Genomic DNA, 17,072 nt, shown 5'->3' on the forward strand with positions numbered 1-17,072 from the left:
AAAGAAGTAATTTCTACCTCTTCAGGGACAAAATAAGTATTGAACTACTTTAGTTATGTCTTTGATATGTTCTTCACCAGTCCTTCCACCGCTTATTATTGCAGGACAATATAATGATTAGACACTTGGTGTCTTCTTTGAGCATCAACCTATCAAGGCACTGGTGAAATAGAATTGTAATGCCATATAAACAACTTGTTTGTTGCTCAATTTTACAGCACTTTTATTGTAATCTTTAAAAAAGCCATACTGAATCTAAAGTTACTTATTTCTGCAGGACAGGACAAACCAAAGCTGTCCATCACATTTTACAGCTGCAGTGATTGAAATAACATTCCAGCTAAAGTACACCAACAAAATTGCAGTGACAGTTTATGACCAAAAAAAAAAACCACATGGGACTGTTGCTGTTGTGGTGGTTCTCTCTGAAAGACAAGTGTCACTCATGCAGAAGACATCCTTGCTTCTCCTCAAGAGTCCCTCAACACCATTAATAGCAACAGAAACCTGGACACAAGAGAGTGAGTGGAAGAGCAAAATTTAATATTGCTCAATGCACTACATTTCCTTGGTGTTGTGCATGTTAGCACAGGTTAAATACTGCTACACTAATATTTTCCTAAGTGCTTTCCTAAGCTTATATTTTTCTATCCCAAGTTGTTTGTGAAACAGCTTCTGAAATAGTGCTCTAGGTGCAAGACACAGAAAGATAAAAGCAGATCTACTCTGTCCTCCAAGACAGAACTAGTTTACAAAGGCATCCTTGATCCTTATTTAGCACTGAAACTCATGCCATTTTACAAAAGATCAATCAGTACAAGCAGAAAAAGAGGAAATGTGAGAAACATAGAGACAGTAACGTCCATTGGAAATAGCTCTTCCTTCTGGATTGTCATGTCAGAGACATCTGAAACCCAAAACACTCTCTCACAGCAAATTGCAAATAGCCCATATACAGAAGAATGCATTGGAACATAGAGATAAATCAGCAAAAAAAGCAAAATTAGAAGCAAAATATTTATTTGACTATCTCCAGGATATGTGTGCAATTAAATTTTATTATCAACTTTCAAGATTTTCCCACACAGAATTCAAGTCAACTGACCTTCTTTCTGTCCTAACTCTTGTTATTTCCTGCTAGTTATCACAAAACAGCAGTATCCTTGGCATCAATCAAAGAGATTTCCTACTTCTTTCCACACAACACAAGAAAAGAACAAACAGATTCCTCTGGGTTTAGTGACAATTAAAAGATGCAGCTGCCTGCAAGGTGGCACAGGCTGAAGTAGAAGTGTGTGACTGCTGATCCCTTGGTGTCTTGTTGGCTTCATGCTTATCTGTGAAAGCCGGAACATCTTAAAATAAAAGCTCAGAGGGGCCAGTAGGGAACTAGCTGGCAATACTCTAGCTTTGAAAACATCTTGTGGGCCAGGCTGCTCTTACTGAAGAGGATGATTTAGATTCATAAAGTTAGGTGTAAAGTCAAGTGCTCAAACACATCAAACTTACAATGACTGCCTTAAGTATAGTGCGTGTATTCCCTTATGGGCAGAGTGAGATTCAATGTTTTTTGGGGTTTAATCATCACTCAAGAAATTAGGAATTTGAGGGAGGGACAGCAGATCAGGTCCCAGCCCTGGCAATACATGGTAGATTAAATGTGTCTCAATAGTCAAGGGGAGGGGAATTATCTTATGATGCTTCCTTTCCACTGAGCACTGAAAAAGGACATGCAAGTGCTCACAGAACTTCACAACAGGACGTTCTTGATGCAGAGAAAATTATAGAAATTAGAGGAAATAGAAGTTATTGACTTTAGAGACCATGAATTTGTGACCTGCCCTGGTTAAACTTAGAGAATAAACTACATGATTTAATGGATCCCTTTATGAAATAAATAATTACTTTCTTGTATTTATGTGATTTTTTTGTACCAAACTCTCCAAACCTCCCACTATTGTTCCCACTCTGATACACAGGTCCAGAGGGACTGGTACAGTCCTTCTAATCTTATTTCTCTTTTATTTCTGCTCATCCCATCTTCTGCTTCTTACACAAATAATCCTATTATCAATTTTCAGCATCTGCATGATCAGAACAACCAGCTTCTATTTGCATGTCAGAGCACTGAGCAATTCAAAAAGCAGCGGCAGTCAGCACATTACACAGTTATAGTACCCCAGGATCTGTTTCAGATAGTACCCCAGGATCTATTTCAGCTCCCATTAGGTTTGCAAATGAGATTTTGACTGGTTTGACTTATAATTCAGGGCAAGTAACACCCTAATGGTGGAAACTATACTGCAGATACAGTGGCACCAGGGCAGCAAGCACACACAATATCGAGGAATAAAAGCACAGTTTGTCACCAGTCCTGTGACTGTACCTGTACCTCTGTTGAGCACAAGTCCCTGTGTTCCACCCAGAGCCACCTGCTCCCTACAGCCCCATTTTGTGCTGCACTGTGTGACCACTCCCCACGCACAGAGGCGGAGCAGTGCTCCTTGAGCTGCTTCTCCAAACAACAACAGGGAAGGGAAGACCAGGGAAGGGAAATTCCCAATGACAGCATCTTTATTTCTCCCCGATGAAGGGTCAGAGCACAGAGAGATGTTGCAGGGTCAATGGCATACTGAAGACCTCACAATAAAAAAGTGACACTCCTGCAAAGCGCTAAGAAGGGACAGGACTGCTTGACACCTTGTGCTGCTGCATGTAACAAGGTATCTCAGACTTAAAGAGCCAGATTTTCTGCTAAGCTTTGGGACAACCAAGAAGAATCAGGTTATACCTGCTGACGTTAATTTTGTGACTGCAATGCAATCCAATCTGAGTGTTCAGATTGGAAACCTCTTCCCTGTTCTGTCAGAGCTGGATTGCTAATCTCCTGGTAATAATGCCAGGCACATCCTCTCCTACTGATTCCTGGAAATAGGACGTATATGTCATTTCTATTTATTCATGAAGATCTTCATCATGTTAGTCAAAGTGGCCACAAACATGCATGTAGATATATCATGTACGCAAAAACATGGTTTGGATTCTGTCCTATATAATGCTTTATAAATTAAAAACATCAGCTGAGGTGGGAAGATTGTGTTTTAACTCACACTTTAAAGGCAGCTAGTACTTTTGCTCTTCATCAGCTACTTTAAATATCTTCTACAAAAACAGTTTTCCTTACTGGCCATGCATTGCAAGGTGGGACATACTTGTTTTGTTAAAGTCAGACAGGAAGCAACAACCACCAGAGAAAAGTTTGGCTGTCCAATATTCCCCTTTCTCAGAAATGAATTGTCATTTGACTAAGGGACAGAAACTTCTAATAGAGAAAAAAATAAATAACTGAAAGTTAAATTTTAACCAAGTTAAGTGCTTTAAGAAAAAAACAAATCCTATGTAGTAGAAAGTAGTAAATATAGTAAATCCCCCTTCCACATAATAAAAAAATTTTAAAAAATTTTTACAAAGTTGTGTGTCCCGCAGGAGTCAATGACAGCTCAAGGCTTGACCTCGGCAAGCTGTCAGCCTCCTGAAGAGAGATGGAGAACTGTGTAAACCCTGCTGCGGCGGCTTCTGTCGGCGGGGGTTTGATGGAGCCGTCGAGACCCGTGTGCGAGCGGCGGGCGCACCTTTGGAGCCGCAGTTGTTTTTCCACGCGGGAACAAACCTCCCTCCCGGACCACGACCCGTGTCTCCCGTCACGGGGGTGCCACCGCCGCCCGCAGGTCACCGCACCGCCCGCCGCCCCACGCCCTGCCCTGAAAGCGCCGTGAGGGCTGCGGGCTGCAGAGAGACACCAAGGAGAGATGAGGAGATGTCCCCTCCTCCTCCAAATTCGCGGTCCTGCGGCCTTTCTGTGCCCAGAGGCAACAGGGGCCGGAGCGGACGCCCATCCCGGGGCTCCGATGCGCGGCGCTGCGGGCGGACAAGCGGGAGAGCCTGCACGGCGCCCGGGGCGTGAGGAAAGTCGAGGGGGGCAAGTGGAAAACAAATAAGTAAAGACGAAACTCTCCTCCTGAAGGCGGACACATTGTGGCACAGTTTTCCTGCGGCGGCGGGCCCGGTCCGACAGCCGCGGTGCTCGGCGCCCGCCCCCCAGCGCCCCGCCCGGAGCGGGCCCCCGCTCCCCCGAGCGCCCCGGCACGGCTGCGGGACGGCGGAGCGCCCCGGCCCGGCCCCGCACGCCGGTCCCGCTCACCTCATGGCCCAGCTCCCCCAGCGCCGCCCGCTCCCCCAGCGCCGGGCCGGGGAGCGCAGCGGCGGCAGCGGCGGCTCCTCCCGTCCCCGCGGCGCTGCCCGGCCCCGGGAGACGCCTGGCGGCGGGGCGGCGGCGGGCGGGCCGGGGGAGGGCCGGGACGAGGGGCGGCCGCGCCGCCTCCCCTGCCCGCTCCGCCCCTGCGGAGCGCCGGGACGGGCGGGGGGTGAGCCCCGGGCGGAGTGCGGGGACGGCCCGGGGATGCGGCCCCGCCGCCGGTGCCCGGCGCTCGCTATGCGGCGGCGATAGCGGGAAGCTCCTTCTCAGGGGAGTGCGGGTGCCGCGGCTGTCGATACCTTCTCTGCCGTAGCCGCGAAGTTGCCCGTGCTTGTGAGGATCCACAGAACGTCCTGACCTGCACTGCTGGTGGTTAGCAACTTCCCGGGAAGGCAACTCACAACATTTAGAATGTCCTGCACGCACGTCCCGGTTTTGCTCCCTTTACTTGGGATTCCGTGTCAGACTCGCACCCCAGCTGGCGTGCACCTCCCCTGAAGGAACCAGTGTCTGTTTCTTGTACTGTCACGGGTCAGCCCTGAGGAGATGATTCCACCTTCTCCGTTACCACCAGGCTGGATGGGACTTTGAGCAACCTGACCTACTTAAAGATGTCCCCGCTCAGGGCAGGCGTGGGATTGCACCCGATGATCTAAAAGGCCCCTTCCAACTCAAACTACTCTGTCGTTCTATGAGCCGGTGTGGACTGCACTGGGTGATTCAAGTATCGGCTTCTCATGCTATAAATGAGTAAATTTTGCAAAAGTTCGACGCCATTGGGGTTCAGCAGAGGAGGGAAGTTCCGACGGGCGTCACTAGCGCAGGGTGTGCAATGAGAAAAGGTGACACCAGCAGTGTCCTTCCCGGCGCTTCTCCATGCGGATTGCCGCGGGCTGTCCTGCCCTCTAGTGCCTGCAGCGCCCGCTCCCTCCGGCCTCCCTCGGCTCCCTGCTGCACTGACGCCCCCAGGAGCTGCAGAGCCCCGTGCACCCCCCGGGCCCCGTGCGTGCAGAGCTGTCCACCCTGCGGCCCTGTGCCTGACGGGGACAGCTGCTGCTGGCAACACTGACTCAGCAAGGCACGGTGCTGCTGCAATGTAGCACAGGTGTACTTCTGTGAGGGGGACGGCCCCACCTGAGGAACTGGCCTGTGGACGGACAACTAACTAACTACACATGTTAGTGAAGGCACGTTTTGTCAGTCATGTCTGGTACTGCTTCCAGTGAACCGGCAGGAAAGGACGATTACAAAGAAAACCGAGACAGGACTCAGCGTGTAGCTCCAGCCCCTCACCTCCAGGAGGGGTTCTAAGAGGATGCTGAGGAGGATTTTGCACAGGCAGAAACTCCCACGGGCAGGTAAATCTGAACTTGGCAAGGCTGAGGAACAGCTGCTTTGGCTCTATTACCTGCTGAGATGTCCATTCAAGATTGTGAGGAAAGAAAAGACTAACATGAGTCAAAAGCAATTTATTTAATTGCTGTAGTAACTACCTTTCAAAACAAGGAAAGTAAGGAAATATTGTTCCAAGAACATTATCAAAGCATTTACAAAGATTATTATGATGCTCTCAACATCCTTCTCATGACCTTCTAGCACAGGGTGTGGGACAGCATTTTCAACTTTTGATGGATTGGATTGTGTAAAAGGAGACAGAATTTCTGTGCCATTCATTGCACTTGTAACTTCTCTGTTGATTCTAGCAGCCTGAAATCAGCAACTCCAGCATATGGAAAACATGTTTTAATGCTCTACTGTTGCTTAGGTTCACCCTTCAGAATGGCTAGGGCACAATACCTGTAAATAGATAGGAATTAATTCCTTATTTCTAAGCCACTGGTCTCCATTTACTTGATGACTTGCCTGTTTGTTACTCAGTTTCCAAATCTGCTGCTCCTTCTTGACCTTATTCTTCTAACTGGAATCTGAAGGTTCTTCCTCAGCACCTTCCTCAGGTTGGTCAGTCTCTTCTTCCTCAGCAACAGGTTGGTCAGCATCACCCTCCTCACCAGACATCTTGGGAGCTGCATCTGTTTCCCCAGGCTCTTCAGCAGGTGGAGCAGGTGGAGGTGGACGGCTAAATTCATCTAAGCGCTTTTCCACCACCGTACGAATCAAAGCTGAAACAGAGATAGCCACCATTTACAACCACAGAAGAAAAACCCTATAATTTGAGAATTTTTTTGTATATATTACTGGCCTATAAATCCAGGGAATATTCAGGGAAATAACCCTGAAATAACTCTGAAAATGAAGAAATAGCTAAGGACTGGAGCAAGACAATGGTATCTGGTTAAAAGTTTAAACAGATTTAACAAGAATACAATAGATATTCTTATCACTATTATATCCTGCAGCAACATTCTCCTTAGGATGTTTATTCAGTAGTCACATACAATATTTTTTTCTTAAAGAAGAGACATTTCCCTTCCTTCTGAAGAGCTACATTAAGAAGTGATCCTTGAGTGTACATGAATCAGCATAAAATACCTAACACACCAGCTTTAATTGTCCAAATCATATTATACCTTAACAAGTAAAATTCAGGGTCCTAATTAAACTAAAAATAAACCAAAGGAAGTAAACATACTTGTAATACAAACCCAAAATCCCAGCAAGAGGAAAACTATAGGAATGAAGATGTTATGCAAGTGTAAAAAAGTGGTTTGATCTAGGAGCACATTGCTGAGCACAGATATACCATACTTTTGTGTTCCTACACAAGACAGAATCCAGGTTTTTCAGGTTTTCCAACTACAGCCTCTAAACTAATAAAAGAGCCCAAATATTTAGCTTGAACTAGCCAAAGAAGACTGATATTTCAATCTATTTCAAAAGCAAGGACATTATTATTGATTGATAAGGAGGTAAGCCCTTGTTTTGATGAAAAATATTGGTCACCTCACTTCTCAGTCAACCATGGCCCACCATCATTCTCCTTTTAATGTAGGAAAATAATCCATAGCTCCATGAGCTTACACAACAAATTAAGACGCTTTCATGGTATACATGTGGCAATACACAAGCTGGGCTTTTCTGTTTCCCACTGGCACAATCAGGTGCACTACAGAGAACACTACAGCAGTGTAACACAGAGGAAGGAGAAGCTTTATAGCCAAAAAACATTGTGCTCTTTAACCATTCTGTTCCTGACATAGGTGTTGTATCTCCCAGCATTAACAAACCTCAAACAGTATAAAGTCAGAAGAGAGTGGGTAGTGCTACATGACTGACACTTCCATTATTTCAGCTGAAAATCAGTTACCTAGTTGTCTGTAGTAGTAATTTTCCAACATTAAAATATGTTAATATAGTAAAAAAACCAAACCAAATCAACAAACAAATGCAAGCAAACAAAACTCCCAACACAAAAAAACATGGAGGTTTTCCTAAAATGACACTTCCTACCTTAACCCACAGTGACCATATAAACGTGACATTTGTTCTGACCAGCAAAAAAACAATCAAGAACATCAGGCAGCCTGGATTACATTCCAGGATTTGGTAACTTACAGTCAAGCATTATTCTTCCCAGGACCTTCTTCTGTAGTTCTTCTTCCACTTCTGACATCAGCCATGGAAGGAATTCTGTCTCAATATCTGTCGGAATTTAGGAGGAAGAAACAAAGGGAAAATGTCACTTTATAAAGGATGACCAACAGGACTTGGTGGCTGTTTTTTATTTGCTACAACAATTAAGGGATGACACCCCACACCCAGCCAAAAGGCACTTGTTCTGTAAGAGTCACATGAAATCTCTCAGATGTTATTTTTTCTTATCTCCAGCTTCTCTTACTGAGGTTCATGATCATTATAGATTCAGAGTCCTCTCAACTGCAGTTATTTTCAAAGAGGTCTGGCACCCTTGAAGGGTTCAGCACAGATGAGATACACAGTCATGTTCTAGTGAGATCCAAATAACTATCCTGAACAAGTCAGAAGAATAACATTTCCTGCCTTGCTTTCCAAAGACATTTGGCTTCTGGTCTGCTGAAGGCATTTGTTCTCTCTGACTAAGGAGCTCTTGGTCACTTATGTACTTCTCAAATGATACTTTTTGAACACTGTAATCCCAAAGCCTGCTCTGGTTGCAAAACACACTCAGTTTCTGCACTGATCTCATGATTTACCCTGGAGAGAGTGTAACCATTCCCAAGCTGTGGTCTGTGGACACTGATGAAGTGAGGTGTAGCAAGATAACTCATAAGAAATGCTGCTGATTCTAAGGGCTTGGAAGTCACTGATATACAATTCCAAAATTATTTTCAGTTTTCAATTCTAATTGACTAATTTTTCACTTGCTCTGATAATCATTAAAAAATATTCAGAATAACATACTGATTTCTTTGTCTGATCTATAAAAATACATGTACTTCAGTTTGGATCTCTCTCCCAATCCTAACCATCCATTTATTTCTGTCTAGCTCCAAAGTAGCTCTTCTTATTGTCACACTGCCAGCTCTTGCTTATTCTTCACTATTTGTACAGATGAGCAATAAGGTTTTTTGTGTTCAGCCACAAATGTAAATGAATAGTCTTATGACATTATTCTAAATAATAGGATAATATGCTATGCTTCATGGTTGTTTTTAGCTTTATATAACTTTATAACTTTATATAACTTTGCTCACGTATTTAAAAAGAAAAAAACAAAACAAACCTCTTTCTATAGGGTCATAAAAAAATCCACTGTCATGAAGATTGTTGAAGACTGAGGGAATGAGATCAGCCAGGTAACGCTGAGCAAATGCCCGAGCTGCAATTTTCTCTGCAGTCTCTTTCTGTTTCCGCAGCTTTTCCAGGTGCTCCAGCCTGCGACGTTCCTGTCAAGGCAATTATGCATGTAAAACTTAGAGGCCTTTAGCTGTGACTCCTTTGATCCAGATTTTGAAGAATTATCACAGTGTGTGTCCCATGAATAGCAAAGATAGTATGATCTCTACCTGGTATTTGCAGCCTCTAACTTCCACTGAAATTCCTCACATGAAAGAGTGCTTGAAAGCAAGTTTGTACTTCATCAATTAGACCAAATTACAAAGAAACACATTTCTGTAGTATTCCTTTCTTTCAATTTGACAAGTCTGTAAAATAAGGGCATCACAGCTGGCCAAATGAAACCCTTCTCTGATGCCTTAATATATATTAATCTCATGACTTTTTGCTTTATTATTGCAGATCAAGCTGGTTATTTGCCTTGGAATAGGATGAAGTTCAGATAAGTATTTCCCAAACTTTTTATCTTCCAATATTATATAATATTGTAAATACCAAAAGATTAAAACTCAAATTGGTTCAGAAAACCATTAGAAAACACAATTATACAAGGCTGATAAATAGTAAGTAATTAACACTTGCCTTCTCTGTTTATTCCTATTTACTAAAGATTACTAATTTGGCATGATACTTTGCAATCTTGAGATGGGCACACAGAGTAGAGCATGCATTGTGTGTGAAAGACCAGGAGGTGTCTCTCTTACTTCCAAGCACTCTGACTATTTGTTTAGCACTTATTATAACGAACAGGCTTAAGAAACAGCTATACCAGGTACAGAAGAAAATGCTGTTAGTTTTGACTTTTTGACCAAGTCACTCAAGCATGACAGCTCCAAATAAGCACAACAGTGTGGTGCTGTTGTATGAGAGCAAGTGGCAGAGTGCAGCTGTATGTCATCAAAATGCTTTAAGGCATGTCAAAGCTGACAGTACCCTTTTGGGCATACCCAGCTTATATCACAGGCTGTTGTTCAGTACTGGAAATGTTTTTCTCCCTTCTGACAGGAAGTCCCTTAGGAAGTCCTACCTTCTCCTCTCTGATCCGCCTGTCCTGCTCTTCCAAGCGCTGTAACTCAGCAAACTCTGCACTACGCAGCTCTGCAAAGGCACGCTGATGTGACCACAGCTGGGACAGCTCCTCTTCTTCCATGACTTCCAGCAAAGCCTGCTCAACTGTTTTTCCAACCAACACCTCCAGGATCGGCTTAACTTCAATATCAAAGTCAAACAACTGAGGATGAGAGTCAGAGAAACAGAGAGAAATGTCTCTTGATCACAATTACTCTTAACAAGGATTGGCAAGGAGAAAAGGAGGATGAACAAAGCCCTTGAACTCAAGTCAGGCTGGGGAAGTGGAGGTGGGGGACCAGTGTCAGCTAAGGCACAGAGAATCATGAGTGCTGCTGGGGGTGCGTGGGATGGCCTGAGTGGGCTGGCCTGAGACACCACACAGCCTCCCACAGCCCCTGTGGGGACTGCCAGGGAGAAGCTGAGCACTTGCCTAGACCGTACTTCTGTGTTCCCAGTCCCTTCTTGGGCTGGACATGTTTTACAGAAGAGAGCATTTCTCAACACTGTATCACAGCTGAAAGCAGCAGAACCAGTGCACATGGCACCACAACTTCCTTGATTTTGCACTCAACCTCAAAGCAAACCTTGGTGAGCTGGGTTTGGGTGGTTTGTGGGGGCTTTTTTGGCATGTTCCGTGAGGATTAGTTTCTTTCTGTTTCTACTTCAATTTTGTATCAGCAATGTGTTTTGGATGGAAGAGATATTTTGACAGCACTTGTGGACCTGATTTCATACCTCTCCTGTTTCTATTTGAGTGGCCACATCTTTTCCTGATTTGGCTGGTATGAAGAGTGGAGTGGGAGGTCTGTCCAAAAATTCATCTGTTTGACACTCTCCATCAACCTCTATTATCCGATCACTAATCTCTTCCAAATACAGTTCTAGAAACAAAAGCACAATGAATACACAACATGGGATTCCTTTCATTTTAGCTTTCAACTGTTTTAGATGACTCTATATTCTGAATTACATCCAAAGAGTGCAATAAAATGCTTTCTATAAAGTTAGAAAAAAGGCCTCTCAAAACATAGGTCAATTTGCTGCAAAGGCCATCTGATGCTGTGTTCTCTGTAATGTCAGGTGCACTTCATAGAAGTGATTCCAAAAACAGTAGTTCACCTTAAGCAAAAGTTTTAAAACTTTCCATTTTAAGCATATATGAAATTTCTCTAATAATACTGAAAATGGAAAGAGTAAATGAAGCAGTCTTGACTAGTATTCAAGAATGTACACTGAAAAATAGACCTTCTGGGAAAATGTCACTAATTAGACAAGTATAGAACCTCTGATTCCAGCATTCCGTGATTTTAAAATGTGCGATTCTACCAACTTCATCACCAATTTAGCAAGTAAATATAGATCAACAAGCTTTTGTTTTCAGACAGATATAAAAAAAATGCAGCCTTTTACCTGTCTGCACGTGAACATGTACTCTGCCCGGCACAGGCTCCGGCGTTCCTGGCCGAATTTGCTCCAGCGTGAGCCTTCTGACCGGGGTGTGCTTCGAATACGATGCTTTCCTCGGCCTTTTAACCTCAATGGCAAGGGGCTCGGTACTCTGAGCCTGGGTGAAGAAGGAAGATACCCACAAAACAGAACACCCTTTATACTTGAAACTGATATTCAATTGCCTCTACAGAAAAATGAAGGTTGCTCTTTGATCTTAATGATAGCTATCTAGTATTTTGGATTTACTTTCCTGGGTCCTGGCCCTAAATTTTCAGACTTAAAGACTGTATGGCATAAAATTATTAAGTTATGCTAGCTGCCTACAGGCACATAATAACGGCATCTCATGCTAAGAGTAATAATTAATTATTTTCTTATTTGAAAGTGAATATTGTATACAGAACTTTGTTAGATAAAGTATATTAAAATGGTATGTTTTCAAATTTTGAGAGGTCAAATGGACTTAAGTCCAGTTATCATATTATGAACAGAATTGTTTGCTAGATAAAAATTAGACTAATATATAATTGGTCTATATAATAATAGACTAATATACAATATAAAAATTAGACTAATATATAATTGGTCTATATAATTGGTCTATATAATAGACTAATATACAATTGGTCTATATATAATTGGTCTATATAATAGACCAATTACTGCTAATGAAACAAAAGAAACTCATAATAACATTTAAATTCAGTATTCTACTTATAGATTGAGATAAACATCAGCTTTGAACTTCTTGAACAAAACTTACGTAAAATTCACTCTAAGAAATGGCTACTGAACAACACAAAGCTATTTTCAAACAGTAGCTTTTAAAATATACTGCTTTAAATTCCTATATGATCAAATTATCTATGTAGAAATATTCTCTGAAAACAAAGTATCACATGTGGGTGGGATTCCGAGCAACCTGGACCAGTGGAAGTTGTCCCTGCCCAGGGCAGGGGGTTGGAACTAGATGATCTTCAGGGTCCCTTTCAACCCAAACCATTCTAAGATTCTATGATTTACTATTATATCAGGATATAGCAGTAATACAAAAAAAAAAAAATATACTTTGGCATCCTCACAAGCAGCTTTTGCATACAGCTGGACCATTTAGCTCTGCTTCTGTGGTAGGATAAACCAAAGTCTATGCCACAAGTCAACTTCCCAAGAGCTGCAATTCCCCCTGATGACACCTTGCATATGATAAAAGATTATCGAGTAATGACTCGTGCTCAGGACCACTACCCTAAAGAAACAGAGAAAGAAAATAAAGTCATCAAGTATGTAATGGGGGGGTAAAAAAATCAGAACTGCAGAAGTTCATATGAAACCGAGTGTTTTAAAGAAGAGCTAATAACAGTCACAGGCTGGTTTAACTGGAGAGCCTGTGACTTACGTGAAACACTGGAAGTTCAATTACAGCTTCATTATAGATGAGGAACAGCTTCGCCGCCCTACCTATGGCTTTCCAACAAAACCGTAGCGTGATGCACTTTAGCGAACCCCCGTACCTGCGGTGGGGTCGGACGGGAGGACAGGACGTTTCCGCGCACCACCCTCGGGTCGACCATGATGTTGCCGTAGCGCACCTTCTCCCTGCGGCACAGCACACACAGCGCCGCTTGCGGCTTCCCCCGGCCCGCGGGAGAAAGGCAAAGCGGGGAAGGGCGCTGGGCCCGGGGGAAGGCGAGGAAGGCAGCGGGGCAGCGGCCTGCCGGACACCGGCACTCACGTCTCGGAGCCATTGGACTGCTGTCGGTACTTGGGCCGGGGAGGCAGGGAGCGGGGCTGGCTGGAGTAGCTGTAGGGCCCGTCGGCGGCCGCTTGCACGGGCCCCACGGTGGGCTCCATGCTGCGGCTCCGGCTCCGCGCCGCGGGCGCGCCTGAGGGAGCGCTAACGGCGTCCGTCTCCCGGGCAACGCGCCGCGCGTGCGCGGGCCGGCGGCCGCGGAACGGCCGGGGCTGGGAGGCTCCTTAAGGATCGTCCGTGGGCAGGGACACGGCCCACCAGAACAGGGTGCTCAAAGCCCCGTCCTGCCCGACCTCGAACACTTTCAGGGTGGCGAATTCACAGACTCTCTGGGCAACCTGCTACAGTGCCCCACCACCGTCCCAGCAAACAATGCCTGCCTAGTATCTAATCCAAATCTACCCTCTTCCAGTTTGAATGCATTCCCCCTTGTCCTGTCACTACATGCCCTTGTAATAAGTCCCCCTCCTGTCGGCTCTCGGGTACTGGAAAGCGGCAGGCCACGCCGGAGCCTTCCCTTTGCGGTGCGCGGCCCTCGCCCCTCACGGAGTGTTCCTGCCGGGACATAGCGCGGGCCTGGGGCCGTGCCGGGCCCGGGAAAGCGCCGCCGTCACCCACAGCGGCTCCGAGCTCGCTCGGCAGCGCTGCGGGCCCGCCCGGCCGAGGCAATGAGGGCGTCGGACCGCGAGGTGTCACCGTCCTCCCGCCGCCTCCGAACAGCTCCCCGGGACTCGCAGCTCCCCAGGGACACGCGGGGTGCCCTGGCACTGGCGTGGGGGGACGCGGAACCCTGTTGGGTGGCGTGGTGGTGGCTCCAGTACCGGCGTCCTGGAAGCACCGGCTCGAACAGCTGCGCCCCAAATTTGTGTTTTCCACGTAAGCAGGAGATTTGGATCCTGTAAAGGTGTGCTATGATGGCAGAGGGAAGATGAGGTGAGTCCTCAGTGTGCTGTCCCACCCGTGGTGAGCTGCGCTCCCTGCCAGGAAAAATCATGAGCACGCGTTTTCAGCCTCTGTGAAAAATTTCCATTAAGAGAAACATGAAAGCGTTGAAGGGTTACTGAAACAGTGATAGCCCTTTTTTTAACCTGTGTGGGTAGGGATTCCTTTAACAAGACTTAGCATATAAAATAGCCCATACCCTTTGTTTCTGAATCCTTTGGTTTAAATATAATTCTTATTTTAAATTCTTATTTTAAATTCTATTTATTTCAGCTCAGTTATGTTACTGCTGAGACATCTGTGCTCCACTGCAGCCCTGAGTACTTCACAGGAGGCCTCAAAGGCATGGGGAAAGCTGTGGAGCAGGAGAAACTATTTGAAAAACAAGTTTGAGAAACCCACCCTGAACTAAAACCCAAACAAACAAAACAAAAGGACCCTCAAGAAACAACAAACAAACAAAAAACCCTATTGAGGTAGTCCTTCAATATTTGCTTGTGTCTGGGCAAGCAAAGTTAATGAATGGGTTCTCAGTCCAACCAAGTCAGAGAACTACGGGCCTTAAATTTGATCTGAACCAATACAATCCTTTGATTTTGGAGACCAGACTCATATTTGCTGAAAATTTAAGTTTGGTCATAGAGTTGGCTCTACTGCTTTTGGACTGGCGACTTGAAATCTGGGTAGATCTTTCCAGGATTTTTATGGATCTGGTGTTTTTCTTCATGTGAAAAACAGCTGCAGCATAGCCTAAAAAATATCAGTCTAAAGCTGTCCAGAATGTGCTTGATGAATAACCTTAGAAATTTGGCTGGAATGGACTGGATAGGAAGACAAAAAGAAAACAGCCTGTTACCACTGGAGCAAAGATTCCTGAGTAGTTGCCTGTTCCTTATTGCCCACAAATCTTGTGAAGATGAAGATGTTGCATCACAAGTTCATTTTGTTAGGCTGGTCCCAGCTGGTGTCTCACTTTTTGGGGGAATTTCTCATTCACCTGATGTGTTCATTGGTTGAATGGCAGCAACTCTCCTCTTTATCGCTGTGAAACACTGCTGCCTCCTGAGTTACCAGTTCAGTGCAAAGGTCTCTGCAGGTTTATAAGTGACAGACCCATTCCCAGAAAAAAAAAGCAGCTTTTCTCCCTTGCCCTGTTTTATGCTGTTTTGTTGTTGTTGTTTGAGTTTTTGGGGTTTGATTGTTTGTTTTTTTGTTCTTTGGAATTGATTTGGTTGGTTGGTTTGGTTTGGTTTGGTTTTTTAGTGTGGCTTTTGCGGGGTTTTGGGGGGGGGTTGGGTTTTTTTGTTTTGTTTTGTTTGTTTTTTGGTTGGCTTTTTTTTTCTAAAAATACATGGTGAGTTCTGGAACACTTTGTGTCATCACAAGACTGAGTGGAGCAGGATGCAAAACCACATTGATTATAATCAGATTCCTGCCATTTGTTGCTCTCTGGATCTTACAGTATCAATGGCTTTTTCACATATTCTGTGGAGGTTTTTCTTGGCCCTGCACAATCACAGTGCCAGAGGTGCTGCCTGGGAAATGCGCCTAGCTAGCAAGGAATAAATCAGCCCATCTCCCATATGGCAGCTAAGAAAGGTCTTTTGAAGTGCCTTCAGCTGACTTGAAAGCTGCAGAACGAGGGCTTTATCTCCTTCCAGGTTTGCTGTGGGTCTGTGGCTTTGAACATACTTAGGTTTTTGTTTGTTTTCATAAGAATTTCCTGGCATTCTGCCATGCCTTATGGCATGCCCTTGGCTTTCTTTTTTTGGATGTGAAACAAGTTTATTCACAGCAAAGCAAATGTGAAGGTGTCAGTGTGTAGTAACAGAAGATGTACACCCACTCTTTCTGCAGCACTCGGGATGCATCTGTAACTAGTGAATGACAGCTTGAAATACAATATGAGGGATCTGCAATGCTGAGCCTGGGTCTTCCTGGGGCCCTAGCTTGGATGCTGCTAGACTGGGAGACCTTCTGCCACAATTCATTACACAATACAATGCTGAGCTGACTAGCTGAGTCCAGTTTCCACCACCTTAACTTTCTGCAGCATTTCAAAATTAAGAAGGGAAGGAGGTTTATGGATCTAGGCATAATGCTTAATTGTCCAAAAGGACAGGGAGAGGCATAATGCCTTGCTAGAGCATTGGTCCTCCTTCTGTCTGGAGGAGGACCATGGCTGCTTATAAAATCACAGGAATGCTTCCCTGGTGTAAAACTGTGTAATTATATGAAATTTGGGTTAGATTTGGTTCCTCCATGGTCCTGAAATGGAACTTTAATCTGTGAGTCTTACCCCCTTGAGCCTGCAGTTAAAGATGTGGATCTACCCAGTCTTGGAAGCAATTCTGATTGAGGCCAAAATGCCATTGCTTTCAAGTAGACATCAAAAATCACAGAGCAATCTAAACTGAAAAGGACTCTGGAGCTCTCTAGTGTAACCCTCTTGCCTAAGCCAGGACAAATTCAAAGGTAGATCAGATTGGTCAGGGCCTTCCCCTGCCAGCTTTTGAAAATCTCCAGGGATGGAGATGCTTGAAATAGCCTTGAAAATACCAGAAATCATCATACCACTGCTAATCCATGCCCTGAGATGTCTGATGAAAACACAAAGAGCACAGACATGCAGTCAGTGTGACTGCAAAGATGAAAAAATCACAGAGCCCAAGTGGGGTGTGTATGTACTGTTTGTCCTGATGCTGTGAGAGAACAATTAATAGAAGTGCCCTGAAACCTGTTTCAACTTGCTGCAGTGACGTGATCAAAGAGAATTAGCAAATACTGTGTCAGTATTGTATCGCTGGTGTCTGCCAGCCAATGGTGTCTTTG

General features: G+C 44.8%; 3 protein-coding genes across 3 annotated transcripts in view; 1 reads left to right on the forward strand and 2 right to left on the reverse strand.

Annotated features, from left to right (window-relative positions):
- The window catches only part of PLAGL1 (PLAG1 like zinc finger 1), a 44,508-nt gene extending 40,234 nt beyond the window's left edge, over nucleotides 1-4,274 (reverse strand). Inside the window, exon 1 of the mRNA XM_058020693.1 lies at nucleotides 4,202-4,274. The gene's annotated coding sequence lies outside the window, so the exon portion shown is untranslated. The remainder of the gene's footprint in view (nucleotides 1-4,201) is intronic.
- Nucleotides 4,275-5,713: 1,439 nt separating this feature from the next.
- On the reverse strand, nucleotides 5,714-13,434 carry RSPH3 (radial spoke head 3). The gene is made up of 8 exons (XM_058020196.1): nucleotides 13,281-13,434; nucleotides 13,060-13,144; nucleotides 11,510-11,663; nucleotides 10,835-10,980; nucleotides 10,056-10,259; nucleotides 8,916-9,078; nucleotides 7,769-7,855; nucleotides 5,714-6,375 (listed from the first exon to the last, which is right to left on the reverse strand). The coding sequence occupies exons 1-8, from the start codon at nucleotides 13,397-13,399 to the stop codon at nucleotides 6,170-6,172; spliced, it is 1,164 nt and encodes a 387-aa protein (XP_057876179.1). The 5' UTR covers nucleotides 13,400-13,434; the 3' UTR covers nucleotides 5,714-6,169.
- The window catches only part of LOC131081060 (T-cell activation Rho GTPase-activating protein-like), a 68,009-nt gene continuing 62,462 nt past the window's right edge, over nucleotides 11,526-17,072 (forward strand). Inside the window, exons 1-2 of the mRNA XM_058019918.1 lie at nucleotides 11,526-11,652; nucleotides 13,156-13,306. Coding sequence (XP_057875901.1) covers nucleotides 11,526-11,652; nucleotides 13,156-13,306 — 278 coding nt within the window. The remainder of the gene's footprint in view (nucleotides 11,653-13,155; nucleotides 13,307-17,072) is intronic.

The sequence above is a fragment of the Melospiza georgiana genome, chromosome 3, assembly GCF_028018845.1.
Source record: "Melospiza georgiana isolate bMelGeo1 chromosome 3, bMelGeo1.pri, whole genome shotgun sequence".
NCBI classification, from domain to species: domain Eukaryota; kingdom Metazoa; phylum Chordata; class Aves; order Passeriformes; family Passerellidae; genus Melospiza; species Melospiza georgiana.

Bases quoted from the DNA above. Each gene is read 5' to 3' on its own strand.
- RSPH3 (XM_058020196.1), bottom strand. From the start codon at position 13,399: ATGGAGCCCACCGTGGGGCCCGTGCAAGCGGCCGCCGACGGGCCCTAC. The intron at 9,079-10,055 runs GTAGGACTTCCT...TTGCCTTGACAG, and splicing joins GGCGGATCAGAGAGGAGAAG to GAACGTCGCAGGCTGGAGCA. The intron at 6,376-7,768 runs GTAAGTTACCAA...TCTCTGTTTCAG, and splicing joins GGGAAGAATAATGCTTGACT to CTTTGATTCGTACGGTGGTG.